This window comes from Mastigoproctus giganteus, chromosome 12 (genome assembly GCF_048544385.1).
Source record: "Mastigoproctus giganteus isolate SK-2022 chromosome 12, ASM4854438v1, whole genome shotgun sequence".
Classification (NCBI taxonomy): domain Eukaryota; kingdom Metazoa; phylum Arthropoda; class Arachnida; order Uropygi; family Thelyphonidae; genus Mastigoproctus; species Mastigoproctus giganteus.
Genome location: NC_143586.1, coordinates 10,640,410 through 10,662,984, shown reverse-complemented (window position 1 = coordinate 10,662,984; position 22,575 = coordinate 10,640,410). Strand labels below are relative to the sequence as shown.

The following is a 22,575-nucleotide window of genomic DNA, read 5'->3' as shown; positions in this document are numbered from 1 at the left end:
TGGTAAACTGGTAGAAATTCGTTAGAATTTGCTAAGAGTGCACCTTATTTGAGTAGTAGCAAAAAATTGTCGTATTGATTAAATTTAATATTATAGAGCACTTTAGGGCTATAAGCCTCAGGTTACGAAATAGTTAAGTGACGTGTAATTTATTCGAGGTAGTGCAATATCATGGTAACTCGTTGTGAAGGCATTCACAATATGAGATGTACTTAATGATGCCAATTCCTAGTTAATTAGTAGCTGGCTGCGTGTAGAAATGATGCGCTAATTTACATAATTTAATATTATTTAAAGATCTTTTTCTAAGTCCCTTCTGAGCTGGAAGATATGAAATTTTCACACGTTCTTGGCTCTGCGGTGCATCTTTGACAAAACATATGCACATTCTTTAATCTACTACAAATTTCACAACTAATTTGATGGGAACAAAAAATTCCACAGAAATTATCTTGTCTACTGATTGTGAGAGTCTTTTGAGATTTTGGAATTTAAGGGACAGAGAACAGCCTTTTGACAACTCGATATCATTACTTTGTACCGAAGGAATCGACTCGGTTGAAGAAACGAGTGACAAGCTTACCTGATATTTGTTCTTGGGTGTAAGAAATATTACTGGTATGGGATGGTACTAGTGATTTTTAACCTTGCATTTAATAGAAGCAAAATTGGTACAATTTATTCGTGTGAGCTGTATCAATTTTTATCTCTCCAATTTCTTTTTTTCTTTCTTTCTCTTTTTTGAATTTATTCAAATAAATTTAAAAAAGAAAAAGAGGACATCAATTACTTACAAATATGAGGAACAGATAGGAAGTTGAATAACATTTTTTTAATAATAAAGCAGAGACGGATTGATAATTATCGAGACGTTATACATTCACTGGCCCAAAAAATTGAAATATTTATTCAATATCTAGTAGGCCACCTTTTGCTAGAATATTAGCCCATACACATCGCAGCCTGGATTCCTTGGAGTATGAGCGAATCTAGCTCTAGATTTTACCATTCTTCCATCAGGATATTTGTTAGCTGCTGTAATGTAGTCGGAGAACTGCGAAGCTGAACTATCCTTTGTAACACATCCCAGATATTCTTAATCTTGTTCAGTTCTGGAGAATTAAGCAGCCAGAGTAGATGTTGGAAATCTTGGGTACGGTTCTCGAGCCATTTAGGTGCAATTTTTGCACAGTGGATAGTTGCACTGTCGTCTTGAAGGCATCCATCGCATTCCGGGTAAAATGAAGCATTGCAGGGTTAATATGATCCGTTACAACAAAAAGATATTCACTGGAGGTAACATGACTTTCTATGATACGAGTGGACCCAGTATGCATCAACGGAACACAGCCGATGATGCCACCTCAAGCAGCTTGAGTGGTAGATACAAGACAGTTTGGCAACTTGACTTCATAAGATTCACGCCACGCTTACGTCGTACAATTGGTGCAAAAAAAGTGTAAATCGAAGCTTTTTCCTCTCTTCCACCGTTCAGTGTTGGCGTTGGTGCCATCATTCCAGTCGAATATTTAGACTTTTTACAGAAAGAAATGACTTTCACTAAGGTACACAACTACCAGATCCCGGTTTCTTCAACTCCGGTCGTATAGTTCGATTGGAAATTGGTCTTTTGTTGCCTAAGTTGAATTTTCAATAATTTGCTGCACATTGGACCTTCTATTCTGATGCACAATTGGCTGTAAATTCCTGCGGTCTCCTTCTTATCGACTTTGTACAGCATTTCTTCCTTTTACAGCAGCATTTATCTTTAGTTTTCCCATTCGCTGCACACTTTCGAGATGGTTGCTTTCGCACATCAGTGATATCCTTTGTTTTCTCAATTGTGGCTCCTGCTAAACGTGATCCAACAATAACACCTTTCTGAAAATCGGAAGGTTAACCTTCCTTCCCCATGACTGGATGGATTAAGAAGCACTAAGAAAGCGTAGAGTATTTATCTGACTCCCAGGAATTTTCGATCATACTGACAACTTACATTTACGTACGGGTTAATTATCCAATTACTAAAGGTTTCTAATTTTTTGGCCAGTGAGTATCGCTCGCAAATAGGAAAAGAGACCACCATTACCTGGTAGCTAACACCACCAGCTACCTGACCAATTATAACCAGAAGTACTTTATCCATCTATTAACACACCACGTAACTGATAATATAAAAACCATAATAAAAAGTAGTAGCATTAATTGTTTTTATATTACGTCAAGCGATGGAAAGTGGTTGCCAAGCAAAGTTACATAATCAAGAGCTGATTCACGCGTTGATTATGTCCTTTAACTTTTTCCCCAAAAGCGTGTTCTTCTTTGCGTTATCTTTAAACAGAATAACTTTCCAATACTAGTAACTTTCCAAATCTTGAATTTAATGAATATTAGCAAATCATTGCATTCTCAGTTCGATTCTGTTACAAGTATAAGGAGGTGTATATATTATAAACGACTACCAATCAAAAACAATTTATTGATTTTTAATCATTAATTTAGCAATGAATTCATTTAATAAGCTACCTAGGTGTCGTAATGTATTTATTGTTCCTTAAAAGCAGACGACAAGTGACGTAGAAGTTCACGTCAATGGAATGACGTAATTTTGTTGCTGTTTATTAATGCAATAAATATTAAAGAAGATAAGAAAGGAATAGTGATGAAATAAAAGTAAAATGCTGTTTTATCAATCCTGTAATCACGTGTTAAATTAAAAACAATCTTGAGGAATCACGCACACACATACAAAAATCTCTAGTATAATTATGTTGGCAGCATGATGCTACTTAAATTTTTCGAAGCAGCTGTTAAATGACTAAATTCAATGTCACGGAAGGATAAACCCCAGGGACTCACATTTGGTGAGTATGGGCTTGGTACACCCAGGGTTCTGAGCTGGACATCATCATTCTTCTCTTCCTTGGTGATTTCCTTCTACTCTCTCTCTCTCTCTCTCTCTCTCTCTCTCTCTCTCTCTCTCTCTCTCTCTCGGGGTAACTTAGAATTTTTATTTTGGCTGGTGCAGCAGGAGCCTCAGGCTTCCTTGCACCATATGGCTAATGATGATAATAATAATGTCAGTGCTAAGGCACCTACCTGTGACTACCCCTTTTGCCACTATTGGGAGAACTGTATTGTGTCGAAGCCACTTCAAATCGTTCAGCGTTATGGACTGATCAAAGAGAACTCCGGGGAACGTGTCTTTTCCGGTAGTTGATGTTTGATTGATGTACCCATTTTTGATCATATAGGATTCCAAATTGGCAGGCCTGAAATAACGAACAATAGACAAATTAAAACGAAAATAAATCTCAAGTATCTCTTCAGTTAATCCCATTATACCAGGAAATTTGTTTATCACTCTTATAAATTTATTTTAACCATATTTGGTTACTTGATAATGCCCCAAATATGGTGCACGATAAATCATATTTATCGTGTCTATAAATTGGGTATATTATGTATTTATGTTGTCGAAAAGGTCTTTTTAAGAATTCCCAAAGGCCTTCAATTTGAAGATGGATTCGAAAACCCAGAGCTGTCAGTTATTACGAAAAGTCTCCAAATGCACTACCACTCCGTGAAAGTCGTTTGCGAGTTATAATATCGTAGGGAAGGGAATATGTTTATTAACATCTCCCTTAATGAGACCATATCATTTCCTTATATTGTAAGTAATTCAGCTATCATAAACTGCACGTTGCTGGAACGATACCATAGTGAAGGCCTTCTTTTAAAACGACAACTTAACTTGAAGTTAATGTTCCGTGTTTATATTTACTCCTTTATCTGAATATCCTTGGAACTTTAGTTGTTACATTTCTTGTGGAAATTGGATTATTAAGTCCCCTGAAGCACAAATGATATTTTAATGATATTTTAAATAGATACATATATTTACTTTTATGGTTCTTATTCTCGAAATTACCATGCACCAGGTCCATTGCGGGAGTGGGACGGCTGTTGATTTGGTATGGGTTAAAGATCATGGGAAACGTTCCGCAATCTTAAACAGGGACCCAGAATTTCTAGTTTTCCCACTGATTCCTATAAATTTTTTTGGTAAGTCAAAGAGAAAAGCTGAATTTGTTTTTTACCACTAATACGCCGTTAACAATGTTTATAAACTTGAAGTCCTGGTATTATTTAACATGCTAAATCAGGATATGACACACTAAAAAATGTTCATTGAAAAATAACAAATTCTGGTTATACATAGAAATTGAACCCACATTTCCTTAGAGTTCTATAACGGCTAAATGTTGCGCAAATTAAAGAAATACTTACAAGAGATGCGAGGGAAGAGCAAATCCATTCTTAACATCGCTCGGTCTGTGTCCAGACACCGCCGAATCTACAGTTACCACTATCGCTTTAAATCGGTTTCTCTCGGCCCTTCTGATTAGGTCAATACACAATTTTCTGTCAGAGAATACGTAAAGTTGCAACCAGTGAGTCCCCCTTGGGGCTGCGTTAGCAATATCTTCGATTGTCGTGGTGGCCAGGCTACTAAGGATCATGATGGTACCAGCATTTTGGGCAGCTACAACAGAAAGATTAAAAAAACACAACTCAGTCTTTGTTTAGTCTCTAAAGTTGGGTGTCTTTGTTCATGACAGAACAAGGATACTCATAGCCAAAACTCAGTCAGTTGGTGAAGAAAATTATGCCTGTGCATGTTTATGTCCAAACATGCACAGGCATAATTTTATCTTTATGTGATTACCTTATGCCACTGTAGCAAATAATTTGAATATTTGTATATTGATAAATATTTAATGTATAAACAAGATAAATCATCAAAACCTAGGAAAAAATTATAAATGAATTAAAATGCAGACTATCTTTTCCTTTGGAATTCTTCCTCTTTAGGTAAACTAGAATTCGTAATCAAATATCCAGTTGGTGGCGTAACTGAAGAACACACATGGCAAGGCCCCCCGTAACTAAATTGGAAAATGCTGAAATGCTAAATAAATTCTTAGAACTTCCCATATGCAATGAGGTTTCTCGTGAAGATTGTGAAAATTATACTCCCCCCACTGCGTCCAACGGACGACTTAGCAACTTACCCCTTGCTGTGGCTAGCTCCCCATCCTTGTGTGCCATTTTCTGGAATGCAGTTGGAGCGATCCCAACAGGAAATTCCATGAAGTGTCCTTGGGCTGCAATCCGTGTTGTCCGCCTAGAAACGTCTCGTAGAACCCTGGGCCGAATACGGTACCTGATCAGAACAAAATCAGTTAATCGATTGCAGATAGTACGTCATTCATCACAAAGAAAAATTTGAAACAACGAAAACTAAAATAGAGTTGAAAATATTATGTAATTACATGAGTGGAATCAGCGGATATTGTTAATGGATGCCTACTATCAAATTTAAGATTGGCATCTTAATGCTTCTGTTGAACAGTTCTGTACTGTATCGAAGAATCGATAAAGGAGAAGCCGTGGGTAGCAGGGCACAAAGAGCCCCCCCCTTTTCGCATGCAGCCTTCTGATTGCCCTTGATATTGACATCCAGATTCTTGTGACTGCAGTGAGGTGGAGGCTTAGACGGGTTAGCTCACAAAAAATTAGTTTTCGTGCAATTTTTTTTGAGCAAATTGGGAAAACATGTTGAATCGAGTAGCCAAGAAATAAAAACGTTCATAAAGCTATGAATCCATATGTTTTTATAGATTTCAGGGATCGAAAAATCGATATTAAACCGGAACTTTTTCTAGAATTTACCAGAACTATGAACTCAATTCGTTTGTACCAAACAAGTGTGCAGCAATTAATCCAGAAAGCGCACTTACCTTGTGTAAGCAGCCACGTTGTCCCGCACCGTGTGTTCAAAGTTGGCTCCTCCTTTGTAATAATCTTTGATTTTCTTGTCCAGAAATTTGTCGGCTACGTTTTCGAAGTCTGCCACGGACACCATGGATGACAGAGGAGATCTGTAGGGAAGATTAATTTGTGGATCGTCAGAAGATAGTCTTTCAGTAACTGTTCTAATTAAGCATGGGATTTCAATTCATCCCATGTGTTTCTGCTTTAGTTCATTCTACATAATACTGTATATACTATATTGCGACAAGTATCTGGACACCACTTGGATATGGAGGAAAATGAATCTTATCGCTTATATATATGTCAAGAACGAGTATAAAAGAACCGGTGTCCACTATAGAAGTGAGCATCTGAGCGAAATATGGTACAGTAGTTTGTTTGTTTGTTTGTTATAGGGTTGTTTCGCACATAAACAACTATATTGTGCTGTATATATCAATTGTATAGTGCTTGTATTCGGTTGTCTTTCTGCCTGATTGTTTAATGAAAAACTTTTAGCCTTGCCCCTGACCGACTAACTCAGCCACGTTATGAAAAATGCCCATAAAAATTCCTGATATCATCGAAGGGATTCAAATTCAGGTCATTTCCACCAAGTGATGAATTATGCTTAGACTCGAAAATAAGCTAAAATAAAAATTTCTGTCTATTATAGATTTGAAGTTATGAGAAGTCAAACTGATGTCCATTTCTGACAATGGATAGAATTCCTTTTCAAATCAGGAGAGACCTGAATAAAGCCAACAAGACACTATTCGTATGAGCAATGTTTGTAGATGGCTTCCATCTTTTAAAGGAGGGGTGAGTGACATTTGTGAACAGCCAAAGACGGAGGACCAAAATCTGTGGGCATTGAAGAAAACTAAGATTTTGGATGTAATGACTCAAAACGATAGGATAATGTACAATGAATGCAAGTACTGGGGTGTTCAAATAGGAATATTAACAATTTTAAACACATTAGACTACAGGAAAATGTGCTCAGATAGCTTAATCTGTTAACGAAAACATTTGAAAGGCAAAGATCTGCCAAGATCTGTTGCAGGAGTGCAATAACTTTCAAGGAGATTTTTTAAAGGCCTTGTAACAGGTGCTGAGAGCTTCATCTTCCGTTATGGCCCTTATTCTAAAAGCCATGGAATGGACACATCCATCATCTCTAGTGAAGAAAAAAAAATCTCATATAAAAAATTATGTCCACAGTGTTTTCCGTCAGAGAAAGCTCAATTTGGTTGATTTTTTAATAGAATTATCAGACTGCAAATAAGGAAAGATATTTTCGAATACTTGAAAAGTTTAATACAGTTTAAAAACGAAAGAGGAACGCTCTAACAGGACACCAAATCACATTAAACAAGGATAATGCCGACGACACACTGCCCATATAATTCAGATGAAAATTGTAGACCTATGGTGGAGAGTTTTGCCTTAACTCGTGTTTGGTTCTGCATAAATTTTTTTCACTTTGGGCATAAGAAGAGAAAACTTCTGAAAAACACTTTTTTAAGTGATGAGGAGACGAAAAAGACAGTCACAGGTTGACTTCAACAGCAGGTCCATCCTTTTTAACAATCAATGAAAGATTCTTTGAAACAATCAGGTGGCCGGTTACTTTTGGCTACATAGTGTATAATCGTAATGTTTTCTCTGCTTACTGTTTTAGGTAAGAAATAAGAATTTTTAAGTAAGCAAAATTATTAGGAACGAGTACTTACCTGTCTTCGCATTTTCCAGGACTGAAGTAAAATCCCTGAAACACCAAAAAAACTGTAATTAGGAAATTTATGGGAATTATAACGCCACTATCTCAAATGTATACCACAGTTGAGACAAGTTGTTGCATAAAGAAATGTATCCCTGTGTTTATAGAAAAATTAAATATTCGCTTTTAGAAATACTCTTATCTTAGCATCGTACTAATGGTGTGGCGTACGGCTTGTAAGTCGCTGTGTGCAATACTCACTTCAACTTCCTCTCCATTGGAAGTTTGAAAAGCAGAGAACTGCAAGACAACTGCAAAGAGGACACAGAGCTTCTCAGACACCATCTTCTATTGTTTCTACAAAAACAAATTGAAACTGCATTATTCGAGCAGGCTGTATCTAAAAAATCAAACTAACAAACAAAATAGTCATATTTCTGATATCAAAGTAATATTACAATTAATAATATTTTTTTATTAATTAATTAATCGAAATCGATTTGATTGAACTGTAAGTGAATCCAAAAATAAAAAAAAATAAAATCCAAAAGGTTGAACTTCGAAGGGTTACTGAAATGGGCCTTTGTAATAACTCCTGCGAACCGAGACTCATAAAGAGGAGATACCAAACTTCCTATCGTTATCCTCAAGCTGGTCACAAGCCATGTCTTTCTTTGATTGTTATCTGCTTATATGACTTGGTGATAAGGGATTAGCATGAATCATATAAAGTTTTTATTGTAGGGTTTTAGGAGTTGTCGTTGTTGTAGTAGGGTTTTAGAGACATCAGCGACTAAGGCCAAATTGCGTGTATTCTGAGGTTGCTTTTCTGTTTTCTGGACGATAAACCCGAGTTTCAGGGAGAAAAAACCATGCTACCCTCGCCTGACACCGATTAACTCAGCCACGTTGTGAAAAAGGTCCATAAAAATTCCTCACATCATGGACGGAACTCGAACTCAAGTCTTTTCTACCCGGCGTGGGGAGGACGGCGATTCTACCAACTGTGCTTCCCACCAGGACGGTTACAGGAGCATCAGCAACTTAGCCCATATTGCGTCGTAATATGTCCGTAAATTGCGTGTTCTTTGGCCGATTTGCTGTTTGTTGGAGGAAAAACCCATTTTCCGGATACAAAAACAATGATATTCTCGCCTGAAACCGAATAAATCAGTCACTTTGTGAAAAAGACCCACAAAATACTTTACGAAATAATGCATTGACGAAATTCAAACTCAGTCTTTTCCACCCTAAATTAGAATAATTACCGGCCTCCCACCCGGTGTGGGGAGGATGGTGATATACGAAGTGTGCTACCCACGAGGGCAATCCTTGAAGGTTGCACTCATTCTTGTACATATTCTCGTATATATTTATATTACATATCGAAAGCAGCAATGATTCCTGTTTGTGGAATAAACAGATAATAATAATAATACTAATCAGATAGAAACCTTGCACATAGTGTGCATGGGCAAAGGATTGAAGCTAATACAAGGTATTAGTTTCAATCCTTTATTGCAGCCGGTTTACAAAATCGCGCATTTTGTAAAAATACTGCGACAACCCTGCTTCCAAGCTATTGGGATTAAACGCGATGCATCTCATCAGGCATTTACAACTTTGTTTCCTAAAATGAGAACACCAGATACATATTCAAATGATCATGGTTACCTTCTACTGCCTTCCTCCTGGGTCCTTTAAAAATCAACGGAACGAGCAAATACTTATTGGATCAATAATGGGCACAGGTCTAACGAAAATCATTGTGGTGTATGATGGGAAATCGTGACTGACACACACAAATTATAGAATTATGTATACAAACTAGACGATGTGGCACCTACCGTTGCGCAAAATTTCTTCAGGGATAATTTTATTTGTCAGTCCCTCGATATAGGTCGCGATGCAAAGCGAACGTTGATGTCAACGGAACAGAGAAGAAACAACGTTAAGGATGGGTTAGTTTAAAGCACCAAATATATTATCTGAAGTGTTATCGAGTTCGTGTACACTTTACAACGGAAAATCTCGCAAAAGATAGCGACAGACGCGAACAGGTGGCTTTGGATTTCTTAGAAGAAGTGCGTTTATTGGATTATTTGGGTTATCGATGTTTACTACAACGTTCAACCCAATATCACCTCTTAAATTTTAGTCGGTAGTAGATACGCAATTCAAAATTATCTTCATGGACTGGGAATTCCGGCAACAAGAAATTTGGATACTTTAGAAGGACAGTGTACACTTGTGTGTGTCATGTAAGGAGAGTTGGGTAGATAATCGGCCTAATGAGATGCACGGATCGCGATTTGCTGGCACATAATACAGTTAAAATCAACATTGTTCTTCCAAAAGAGTGAAAAGGGCTGAGTTCACATTCCATCAATACTGGAGGAATTTTTTTTAATCTTGTTTCTCATCATGGCCGACTTAGTCTGTCTCGAGTGTTTGCTGCATATTTTCATCTCTGGATATTTTGATTTTTTATTTAGAAAATCAACAGACTGGCTAAAGTTTACAGATACAATATACCAACATCTTATTTTAAAATTCAAACAATAAAAAAACAGGACTGGTTGCCAATGTATGACTCAAGTGGACGAATCATAGATTAAAACAACCATACTCAGAAAGGAAGCAATCGATTTTAAAACGAATTTAATTCATTCTATTGCAATTGTGTGGCAAAGATAACTTAGTTGACTTCAATCATTCTAAAAGTCGGTCCTGTCTTATATCTTGCAAAAAGGTTTCTTCTTCGATGACACTCAGATTTCTAGACGAGATGACATCTCTATTAGGGATTACCCTGTCTTCTAATCTCTTTTGGCATAAGCACATCACAAATGTTGCTTCCTCTACATTAAAAAAAATTGGGTTTTCTTTTTCGCTCTTGGCGTTACTTTTCTTCCCACATCTAGTCGATTATTGTTGGAATATTGTTCCAACATCTGGGGTGGTGCCCCCAAATCTCTCTGAGGCTTCTAGATTCCATTCAAAGGAAGACAATTACGTTAATTAATGACTCATCTCTAACAAAGTCTCTCCACTCTCTGTCTCATAGGTCTTCTGTTTCTGCTGCCTTCCTTTTCTATAGATACTTCTATGGGCACTGTTCTTCTGAATTGGCTTCTATAATTTCCTCTCTTTCTTCCAAACCAATTCGAACACGTACCGCAACCAATCAGCAGCCTTTTACTGTCCAACTTCAAACTCACAGAACCAACTTTTCTTCTTCCTCGTTTATTCCTTCAACTTCCTTTTTCTGGAACAACCTCCCTTCATAGGTATTTCCTAAAAATTACAATCTACCGGAATTCAAGTCCATTGTCAACAAGTGCCTTGTTTATCTTCTCAACCTTCAACTATAGACTCTAATTCTTCTCGTGCTCGGGGTTTTCATAATTAACATTGTAATTTGGTTTAAAATTTTTTGTGTTTCAAAGGGGATGGGTTTAAATAAATATTCGTAAACCTTCATGTGCTCAGATTCAGTATATTATTTGAAAAAAGATAACTCCACTAGAGACAGTCAGAAATTTTAGAGATATTAGGAGTGCAAAACAGAGGTATTGGCAACTTTTAGATTAGTTCCTTGGTGTATTATCTACAACTAATACAGGATATGGTATCATTATTTTGAAAGATTGGCGAGATAAAATATTATGGGCTGGGAGGAGACAACGTTGAGACAAACTAATGACTGTTATCCCAGAAACTCGTCATGTATCGTTCGGTTTTCTCTTTGATAACCTTGAAAAAATTAAACAGACGCTGCATCCTTGAAAGTATTATTTCCCATCGTATCGTTGAAGAAAGGTTCCCAATGAGACGATGGGAAAAAGTGCAGGTGTGGGGATTGAAGGACGGTGGATGATAAGAAACCAGTACCGCCCCTTTCTGACGAAGGTGAGGAAGTGATTACCAAAACTGCTGCATGTGTTACCAGCGGAAAGACATTCTGATGAATTCCACTCGACGAATGACGTTGTGAAACAAGGGGGAGAAGCGATACCATCCCACTCCCAAAACAATTTTTTTAAACTTAGATAGAGAAAAGTCGCTTCGCGAAGCAAAATCTCTCCCTTAAGATAACAAGAGAAGAATGTTCAATGTTATCATCAGCTGATGTTTTTAATAAACTGGTTGACATTGTTGTATCCAAGGGCAGTTAATCACCAATTTGAGGTTTACTGTGAAACATCGGTGGTACTTTCTCTGATAATTTGTTTTTATTACGATAATATCAGACTTCACGCAAAATATTAGAAGCAGAAGCTGTTAGAATATCCTGAAACACCCACTCTGTAGCATACTTCACTTGTTTTTCACTTCTTCCTTATTCAAAAGAATCCCCTTTCACTACAGCAATTAGACAAAGAAAAGAAGAGAGTTGAGTTTTTCAATTTTTATCAACAGTCTTCTGCATTAATTTTATTTACCGAATCTTGGCTTAACTTTAGATTCTATTAATATTAATAATTAGAATCTATTAATATATTAATATATACACTGTATGTCGTAACAACAAAGGACCAGTACAGGTAGCTATTTTATTCGCTCTTTTTCCGGCTGATAGTGTTTCTGTTAAAGGTTGAATTTTCTGGGCCTTTTGAAAGGGAGTTTTCACTGAAGGAGCCATATTAGAAGTCTGCATCATCACCTAAAAGGAACTGATGAAGAATTTAAAACGTGCTCAAAAAATATCATAAATATCATAAGAATGATTGTGATCCAAGATAGTTGGATGACGATTGGTTGTTGGAACCACCTGGCCTCATTAGCTTGAAGAAAACCTCGTGGCTACTTCGTCAGTCAGAAAACTTACTATCATGTTAACAGAGCCACCTAAATGCCAATTAGCCTCCCATTATCATCTTTAAATGGGCCGATAATCATCTTTATGGGCCGATAATCAGTGAAATTGCACACCAAACCCGTGTGCAATGGTTGCCAGTGGAAGTGGCGTGGGTTTTCTTCCGACCAATAACAAAAGATTTTTTTATGCACAAAACCGTTTAGGCGGAAGTGAGCTTCATCAGACATTCATATTTTATGAATAAAGTTCTCATCATGATCCCTTTGAGTTAACATTTCTGGACAAAAATATTTACAATAAGGCGATTGCGAGATTTTAATTCTTGAAGAACCCGTACCTTGTAAGAATGGAAATTTAAATCCTAGTACAATATTTGATGGTGCAATGGTACACTCCTATTGGCTAAGTTCAAAGATAGCGCATGCCGAATCAGGACGCTTTGAACTTCGTATGGGAGCGCTTGGTGAAATAAATGAAAGAGGTGAAACACTTGTGGAATTTGAAGGTTCTCGAGGAATGGTAGTAATAAACACTTTTTTTCAAGAAAAGGGTGAACAAAAGTGGACATGAAAGAGCCCGAATGTATTTACAACTAATGAAAATTGACTTCAACCTCACTGACAGAAGATATATCGTGAATGATGTTACCGTCCTGAACAAGGTAAATGTTCGAAGTGATCACAGAATGGTAAGGTGCACACTTGATATAGATGTAAGAAAAGAAAGGAAAAACTGACTAGAGTAAATAATACGAAGCTCTTTGAGATAACAGAAGAGGATTAAAAGCAGTATATATCAAAACTTAGAAACACGTTTGAGCTTTTGCAGGTCTTTAGACAAAATAGTCAAGAAACAATTGTCGTGATGAATCGAAGACGACAAATGAAGAGCAAGATAAACACTGACAAGGACAAAATTGAGTATACTGAGTTATGCAAAGCCATTCGAAAGAGACTCAAAGTGGTCATAAGAAGATTTAACACAAGAAAAGTAGAACAAGCATTAAGGGGAAAACAAAGGAATAAATCAGCAGTCATGAGCAGTAACACAGAAAGACAAATGATACTGAATCTAAAGAATAGCGATGGTGTACTTATAAATAGCACAGAAGGCATAATTAAAATAGCAAAGGACTATTTTAAGAATTATATAAGGAGCGAGGGAATGATGCCAGCAGTGGGGAAGATGGATCACAAATTAGCAACACATACGACATACCCAATATTCTTCCTGATGAGATAGAACATGCATTAAAAAAATGAAAAATCAGAAAGTCCCGAATGAAGATGAAATTACCCAGTTGTTAAAATTAGGAGGAAGAGACATAACATTGCAAGACTCTTCACAAAATGCATTAGAAAAGGTGTAGCGTCTAAGGAGTGGAATAATGCAATCATAGTTTTGCTGCATAAGAAAGGAGATAAATCAGAAATCGGAAATTATAGACTAATTAGCTTGTTATCCCACATCTACAAGTTGTTCACAAGGGTAATTACTAACAGATTAGAAAGAATACTTGATGAGAATCAATCGAAAAAGCAAGCTAGCTTTAGGACAGGATTCTCAATTATGGATCACCTTCACGTAATATCACAGCTAATGGAGAAAGCAAATGAATACAAAACACCATTATGCCTAACATTGATGGATTATGAAAAGGCATTTGACTCCATACAGCATAAGGCAATGTTTCGGGCACTGGAAAGACAAGGCATAGATACTCCATATATTATGATTTTGAAGAAAATATATGAGAGTGCTACCTCCTTTATTAGACTAGACAAAGACAGTAGCAAATTTAAAATCGAAAAAGGAGTTCGACAAGGAGACACAATATCTCCGAAGCTGTTTACTGCTGCCCTTGAGGAAGCTTTCAGAAGATTAGACTGGTCGCAGAAAGGAGTCAATGTGAACGGAGAGTACCTAAACCATTTACGATTTGCAGATGATTTTCAGAAGATTAGACTGGTCGTAATCTTCTTGTGGTCATAAGTAATCTTATTGTGGTCATAAGCCACGATCCCAAAGAATTAGAGGAAAATCTTAATCAGTTATGCACAGTTAGTAAGGATTTTGGACTAAAGATGAATATGGCTAAAATAAAAGTAATGATGAACAAGTATGCCACGGAAAGGGAAATAATGATTGAAGGAGCAGTAATTGAAAAGGTGGACTCATATACTTATCTGGGACAAGTCATGAGCTGTAATAATGACTAAATATAAAAAAATAGCGAAATGATCACCTTACGAAAGAAGACTGTAATTGTGGGTTTGAGCTTGAATTGTGAGTTCTGTACTAGCTTGTCCCGATCTAAGACTATTATAGTGGTAGTATGCACGAGTGTTGGAGGTTTTGGTAGAACCAAACTTGGTAGTAGTACTACCAATATAACAGGCATCACAATTTGGTTGACATTTAATCAAGTAAATTATATTGTTCAAATCGTTGGTTGGGTGTTTGTGTGTATCTTTGTAAGTGTTGAATAAGGATCCGAGTTTATTATAAGCTGACAAAATAAGGGAAATATCAGTACCTGTAAACACACGGCGGAATTGTCCGGCAAGTTCATTATGGTATTGGAGGATGATGCGTATATTTGCGTTGGTGGTGGGTTTTGGTGGATTGTTAATTTTACTTTTGGCGGTGGAAATAGTGTGTTGAATGAATTGGGTTGGGTACATCCTATCTCTAAATTTTTCCGTGAGGTATTGAAGTTCATTAGTTAAGTCATTTTGTGAGGTGCTATATTTGAGGGCATTATGTATTTGGTTGTATAGAACCACTTTTTTTGTGCAGAGGGGGTGGTTGGAAGCAAAATGTAGGTGTGTATTTTTCTTGAAAATCTTTGTACCTAGTTTGGTACCTGTTTTGTAAACAGTGAAGTTGAGAAGATTAATTTGGTTGTTGGTTTCAATTTCAAGAGTGAGTTTTAACCTATCATGTATTGAATTAAAATTTAAAAAGAGATTGTTTATAGTGGATCTATTGCCTATTATGAGTATGTCATCAGCGTAACGGGTGTATAACTTTATTTCTGGGGGGAAGGATTGTAAGATTTGGTTCTCTATTGTGGCTAGGTAAATTTCTGACAGGGGAACAAAAACCAAATTAATTTTCTGAACCTCACTGTTTACAAAACAGGTACCAAACTAGGTACAAAGATTTCCTTAAAATACAGCACGCGTTACTACTCACTTAACACCGCCAACTGAAGACGTTATAACTTAACGAAAGTCTGTCGTCACGACTATTGGCATTATCAATTCCATTATGTTCCAGATTAACTACTTTCTACTTTATGACAACCAGGGAGTGCACTTCTGCTTCCTTGCGCGTATTTTAAAATTCCGTTAAATCAAATCTCATCCCACCTTAATGCATTAACTTAACCATTCCACCTTATATTTAGCCATCAGTCTTTTCATAAAACTATTGCAGATTATATTCAAGGTGAGTACCGCATTTTAAACATTTTGCTATTTTTTATATTTAGTCTGTTATCAGGGTACTATAAGAACTCTATAACTTTATACTGTAATAATGATAAATGGCTGGAAGTCAAGAGAAGATAAATTTTGGACGGATGTCATTCAGGAAATATAGTCACATACTGAAGAGCAATATCCCAGTTTGTCTGAAACGTAAAATAATGAACCAATGTACACTCCCCACCATGACTTATGGAAGTGAAACTTGGGCACTCACCAAAAGAATGGAAGAGAAGCTGAGAACTACACAGCGAAGAATGGAACGAATTATATTGGGAATCAGACTGTTAGATAAGAAGAGAAACACATGGATTAGGCAGCAAACTCAAGTAAAGGACGTTCTTATCAAAACTAAAGAACTAAAATGGTCTTGGGCAGGACACATAGCTCGAAGACATGATGACAGATGGACTAAGAAAATAACAGAATGGTACCCAAGAGGAGCTAGAAGAAAACCTGGAAGACAAAGGCGGAGATGGATAGATGAAATTCATGAGTTTTTGAGTAGTAAATGGATGGCCAGTGCTCAAAACAGAAGGAACTGGAAAGTTGCTGGAGAGGCCTTCATCCTGCAGTGGATTGAAAATGGCTGATGATGATGAGAGCGCTTCTTACAGTCGCAATATTTCCTGACGTACGGTTCCTTTTTATTCCACCGTTTTTTTTGTTTTTTTTTCGAGTAGAACGAGTTTCTTCAAAATTACGTACCAAGTTTTAATGGCATGAATAGATTCGATTAAACTTACCGTGAATGCCGAAAAGCACATTAGATACTACACCACTGTTCTATGGTTACTAGATGACATGATGTGGACAAGAGTTGTCCAGTGAAGAAATCCTCCTTACTGCACCGGTACTCAGAAAATCGCCCGTTTTCCTGTTCCATCTTGTACTTCACATTTACCCAAGGATTCATTTTAACAATAATATCTCAACATCTGGGAATGTCCAAAGTACGGGCAAGATTCCGAGAAAACATCATTAGGGTGGAGTTATCAAACGAGAATTTAATATTAAAAAAAAAAGGTAAACTGCAGCCATTATCAACCCACTGCAGGATGGAAGCCTCCTCAACAATTCATACTGAGAGAAATAGACCACAATCTGCCACCTGGTCCAGTGCGGGTTGGAAGATCGACCGATTTAGCAGTCAGGGGCTTGAACCCCGGTCTACTCAAAGAGCGTATGCTACTGCACTCCCACTCCTGACCATTGGCTCCTAATTCTTCCTAATCTGGATAGATCTTTATTCTGTTTGGCGACTGGTAATGAAGCTTGGCTACATTTTTGTGGTCCTGAATCAAAATTAAAGTAAGCAGTAGAAGCACAAACGATATCCAGCCCCGAAAATGTTTCGGTCCCAACAATCAGCTGGAAAAGTGTTCTGCCTCAATGTTACAGGACACAAAAGGGTTTTCCCAAAAGGATTCCCCTGTTACTATGGCTTCAGGTCCACTGAAAGCCAAAGTAACAGGGAATGAATTTTCCTGAAATACAGTAAAATGCTGCAATTCAGGAAAAAAGACATGGAAATTTGGGTCGTCGGATTTTGCTACTCTATTACAACGCACCTACCCGCAAAGCCCGGATTGCACAAATATAAGGCGAAAAGTCATGAATGTATACTTCAATTAAATCACACTCCCTACATTTCAGATCTGTCTTCAAATTATTATTATTTGTTCATAAACCTCAAGTCTCATCTTCGGAGAACTCATTTTAAAGATGAAAAACTAAAAGCAGCTGTGGAACCCTGGTTCAATGCCCAACATGAAATTTTTTGAAGGATGAAGCGCTTTGCAGATTAAATACAATAAATCTAATAAACTTCGTGAATGAATAGATTGGAAAATAATAAGAAAACCATAAACCTTTGTACCTATACCCCTTTCTTGTAACTTTTTGACCACCTCCGTATTAAGTCCCATGTCAGATAGCTACTAAAAAGCCAGTCATGAATTTCGGTAACAGCTGGACGATCTTTATAGGAACGATAGTCAACTTTAAAGTAGAGTTTATAAGGGGAATACTGAGGAACAAACTATCTTCATATCTAGCAAAGAGAGTGGTAGTGGCAATTGATGTAACAAAGCAAGCTTATACAATATCAGTTAAAAAAAACCAAACTATCTACCTCTTCTGTCCATCCCATCTAACAGTTTATCCAGTTCTTCTTTGAATAACTATGCACCTCCACAACAACAACAACAGGAGTTTGTTTCAATAATGAACCACTCGCTGGCTGAAGGCAAACTTCTGCACAACTGTACTGCAACTATCCTTCCTCAATTTGAATTTATGCTCCGTGATGTGTCAGTTCTCCTTGAACCGTGTCTCAAAGGCGAATTTGCAAAATTGAAGCTTTCCCTAGTAAGAACATCCGTTGTTCCCCCTCATCAACCCTGTTTCTCTTTTCTGCACCCGTCCAACAGTCCATAACCTAAAATGAAACCTTCAGATCTGTATGTAGTATGCAGAATATGACCTAACCATTGCCATATACAATGAGATAATTACCTCCATATCATGACTGCCAATTCTTCTGTGTATCATTGACAAAAGCCCATGAGCTGATGAGGCAACCTATCTGCAAAATTTGACATGCCTGATACGCCTTCATGAATATCATTAATACATATTGGAAAAAAACAATCGGTCCAGTAATAAATCCTAGGGAACTCCTCTAATGACATTAGTCCATGACAAGCAGTGCCCATTTATGACCATTCTTTGTCTTTTCCCACTCAACCATACCTTTATCTATGGCAGTAACTTTCCCTTAATGAGAAACTTCTCCAATTTGTACAGCACCTCCACTATGCTTTTATGTGCAACAGTATCAAAAGCTTTTCGAAATCCAAATATAATATCAAAATAATTTTTTGCATCCAGTTCCTTTGTGACCACATCGTAGTAACTGATGAGATTGGTTGGACAAAATTGCCCCTCAATAAATCCATGCGTGACTGCAGTATAACTGCTTTCCTGTCTAGATGGTCCTGAATTACTTCTTTAACACGTGACTCCATTATTTTCTCTGGAACAGACGTTAAGCTAACAGGTCTGTAATTACTCACGTTGCCTTTTGATTTCCCTTTATGAATTGGGGATACATTTGCACATCTTCAGTCCACTGATATCTCCGCCGAATTCGATGATGCTCTCATAATTATGGCTAAGTGTTTGCCTACTTTCTTTTCTGCCTCTCTTAATATAATTGGATAGATCACATTTACCCCTGTTGTCTTTTTATATCTAACTTCAACAATTTCACTTTCACTTTCCTCTTAGTCATCACAAAATCATTCAGCTCCCCCGCCAGAATTTGACTAACTTTTGGCACCCCCCTCAAAACTAAATTCCTCATATGTCAATATAAATGCAAAATACCTATTCAACCTGTCATCAACCTAAGAAGGATCATCAACGGTAAATCCATTAAGTGATTCAACCCTTTCCTCTACTGTTCGCATAACTAAAGAAGTCTTTGCATTCTTTGCCAGAGCTTTCTGCTTTAGAATGGGTAACTCCCTTGTGACCTGATTGCAGAGTAGTTATATTTACTGTAGTCATCTGTATCATCTGATGGTTTATATGCATCCCATGCATTTTTCTTCTCTACCACATGTCCCATTAGTTCATCTGATACCCATTTAGGTAAAAGCCTTGAACAGCATCTCTCAGTGAGTTTTTGCCCCAGTTTTTAAAAGATCCCGCTGCATTGAATTTCATCCAATAAATCCACAAAAGCCTTGCTAGTGTGTGAGTGACCAACCACAAGTTCCAGCCAATATCTGGGAAATTAAAATCCCCCATTATAAGACACTCTGATTTACTGGCCCACTCTATTGCTCTGTACAGCTGTTCATTGTACTCATCAGCGTCATTAAGCCTGTAACACACTCTACATCGTTTTTGTTTTCCCAATACTTAAGTCAAGCTGACTGAATAATGCGCTGGTCATCGGTATTCACTGGATGCACTGCCTTAAATTTTATGTGTTTTTTAAGTAAGAGAATAATCCCCCATTTGTCCTGTCTGCGTTCTGCACACATTCTACTGTTCGTATTCAAATTCTTCATCCCTTATAACTAAATGACTCCCTATCTCTGATGTCCATACAATGTCCTCATTGGATGACTCAATCTGTTCATCAAATTCATCAAATTTATTTCTATACTTCTAAATTGGTGTACATGTACCTGTTCTTACTGTCAGTTATGTTATCCCAACAGCCCGTTGTATTTATGACCCATAGTAGAACTTGAAGTCCCCGACACCTTGCTTTTCAAACAAGGTGTCGGGGACTTCAAGAATCATTTTCACTTCTGTCTGCGGCTATTGACAATCTGTTATTCTATTCATCCTACAAGCTAGCAGTTTTCCAACTCATCTACCATTTCCTCAATAGCATTAGCAAATTTATGGCACCCTCATATTTAAGTGTATCCGATTCCTATTAAAAAAACCCTATTAACAAGCACAGACCACAATGCTTTGCACCGTCTCTCCACAGCTTAATTGATTGACAAAGTTCTCATTCATGTAATCTTTCTTATCGTGTCTGGGAAGGATTGCAGACACTTTCAATTTCAATCATAATTCTCAAATTTTTCTCACCATTGCTCTGTACTTGTTAATGATATCCTACATTTAATATCATTCGCACCAACGTGTACAACAATATCATCTTTTGTGCCCTTAAAAGAAGTCAGCTGCTCTACGTCATCTACTTTAGCTTCTGGTCCTGCTCCAGCTGTCCGTTTTTGCACAATACATTTTCCACTCTCCTGACAATCGAGTTACTAACTTGGTCCAATACGAAGTAGCTACAGCTACATCTTGTTGAACCAAGGATATCTGCTGCAGATGATGTCTTTGTGTTCTTGTTTATACTCCGGCACGACCACCAGGTCAGTGGAGATTAATCAATACAAATGTTAATCGTTGTTAGCAGTCACGGGCTTGAACTCCGGTCTACTTAAAGAACGTGTGCTACTACACTCGTGCTCCTGACCACTCGGCTACGTCAAGCCTTGTTTGATGCTGGAGCATTAGCCCAAGCGAGGCTGGGTAACTGAATGCTTAATGGGACCCTCTCTTTGCATCCTTCGAGGGAATCAACCCTATTCTTCAAGCCCTCATATAATCTCAACAGAATGCCGAGTTTGCGCTTCATGCTCTTTTCAGAGCACAAACACAAACACATCCCTTATTTATAGGCTTCTTCTGATACTGACTACACTGCTACAAAGCTACAAATTTAACAAAAAGTAGAAGAAGAAGTTGAATGAGAGACTGAAAGTCGGGGAATGATTCAGTCATAACAGTTTTTTTTTTTTTTTTACCTTTGGATTTTTTCAAACTGTCGTCCTCAACCACTTGCTGAGGAAACCTGTTCCAGAACAAGTTTCAGAACAACTCGCTGGCTAAGAAAACTTTCATGGTATCTAGTTTAACCATGTTCCCCGATAATTTGATTTTATGACCATAATTCTGGAATTCTTTATGAGTGAAAATTCCGCCAATATTCATTTCACTAACCCCTCTCCGAGCCTTATAAACCTCAATCAGGTCCTCTCTAAGGTGACTGGTTATCAACTTCTGTAGCTCTAATCGAAGTCTTTCCTCATAGGGTTGCCTTTTTTCCGATCTCGCCATGCGAACTGCCCGTCTTTACACCCTTTCAAGAAACTCAATGTCTATTTAAAGATGAAGTATCTATAATCGGACAGAGCATTCCAAGCGCGGTCTTTAATTCCCTTATACAGTGGGACTATGATCTCTCTGTGTCTACAGACTATTGTTCGATGAACCTACTGTGGGAAGACAATGTTTACATCTTCTGTGCAACCCACGAAGGCTGCAATGGCAAAAGCAGATGATTGCTAATCCTATAATAACTCTCTATTTAAATACGCTAAATCTTGACTCATCTACTACATTCATTAACGTGAAAGTAACAAGTAGTGTTGTTCTATTGGTGTATTCATTGAAGATTTTCTTTCCACCTCTTCCCATTAAATTGGTGTAATGGAGAGGATTTTAAAAAGCGATGGGTAAGATGGATTTTATTATATAGAAGTGAGAAATTTCCAAAGATCGGTGCTACGAAATTAAAAGAGGGAATCTTTGTGGAGCTCAAATCAAAGAGCTATTGCAGAACGAAAGTTTTGGAAAAAGGCAGAACTAAAAGCATGGCAGGCTTTCATGGTTTGATGGAAACCTTTTGGATAACCACCGGTTTCAAGCATGCAAAGATGGAGTTAAAAATTCCTCGGTGTCTGTAAAGAAATGGAATGTCTTAAATTTCTGAATCTTCATTTCTTGAATTCGTATTCAGAATTCTTTCCCGCAAACCTTGGCATTGTGAGTACTGGCAAGAAAAACGATTCCATCAAGACATCTCGTCAATGGAAAATCACTACCAAAGTTTCTGGAACAAACATATCATTGGCAACTGTTCCTGGATATTTGACATTCCGGACGAAGACTACCAAAGGAAATCATTCGCATAATATTTTTAAATTGTGCATCATCTATTTAGAACAGTGCCCTATATTCGGATGGCCAGCAGACTGTTAGACGAAGAAGAGTAGAAGAATTTCATCCTGACTGAAATGTTCCGCATCTTAAATGATAAGGGCTGTATTTCACATAGAGGAGGTGGTTGTCTTGAATTTGTGAAGGGTACCGTGAATGCCGAAGCGTGTAAGGACATT

General features: G+C 37.4%; 1 protein-coding gene across 1 annotated transcript in view; it reads right to left on the bottom strand.

Moving 5' to 3' along the window:
- Window positions 1-7,885, bottom strand: part of LOC150076675 (2-Hydroxyacid oxidase 1-like) — a 35,119-nt gene extending 27,234 nt beyond the window's left edge. Inside the window, exons 1-6 of the mRNA XM_090386605.1 lie at window positions 7,802-7,885; window positions 7,554-7,588; window positions 5,805-5,945; window positions 5,076-5,227; window positions 4,291-4,546; window positions 3,100-3,272 (exon numbers count right to left, since the gene is read on the bottom strand). Of these exons, the coding sequence (XP_090242731.1) occupies window positions 3,100-3,272; window positions 4,291-4,546; window positions 5,076-5,227; window positions 5,805-5,945; window positions 7,554-7,588; window positions 7,802-7,885 (841 nt within the window). The remainder of the gene's footprint in view (window positions 1-3,099; window positions 3,273-4,290; window positions 4,547-5,075; window positions 5,228-5,804; window positions 5,946-7,553; window positions 7,589-7,801) is intronic.
- Window positions 7,886-22,575: the final 14,690 nt, after the last annotated feature.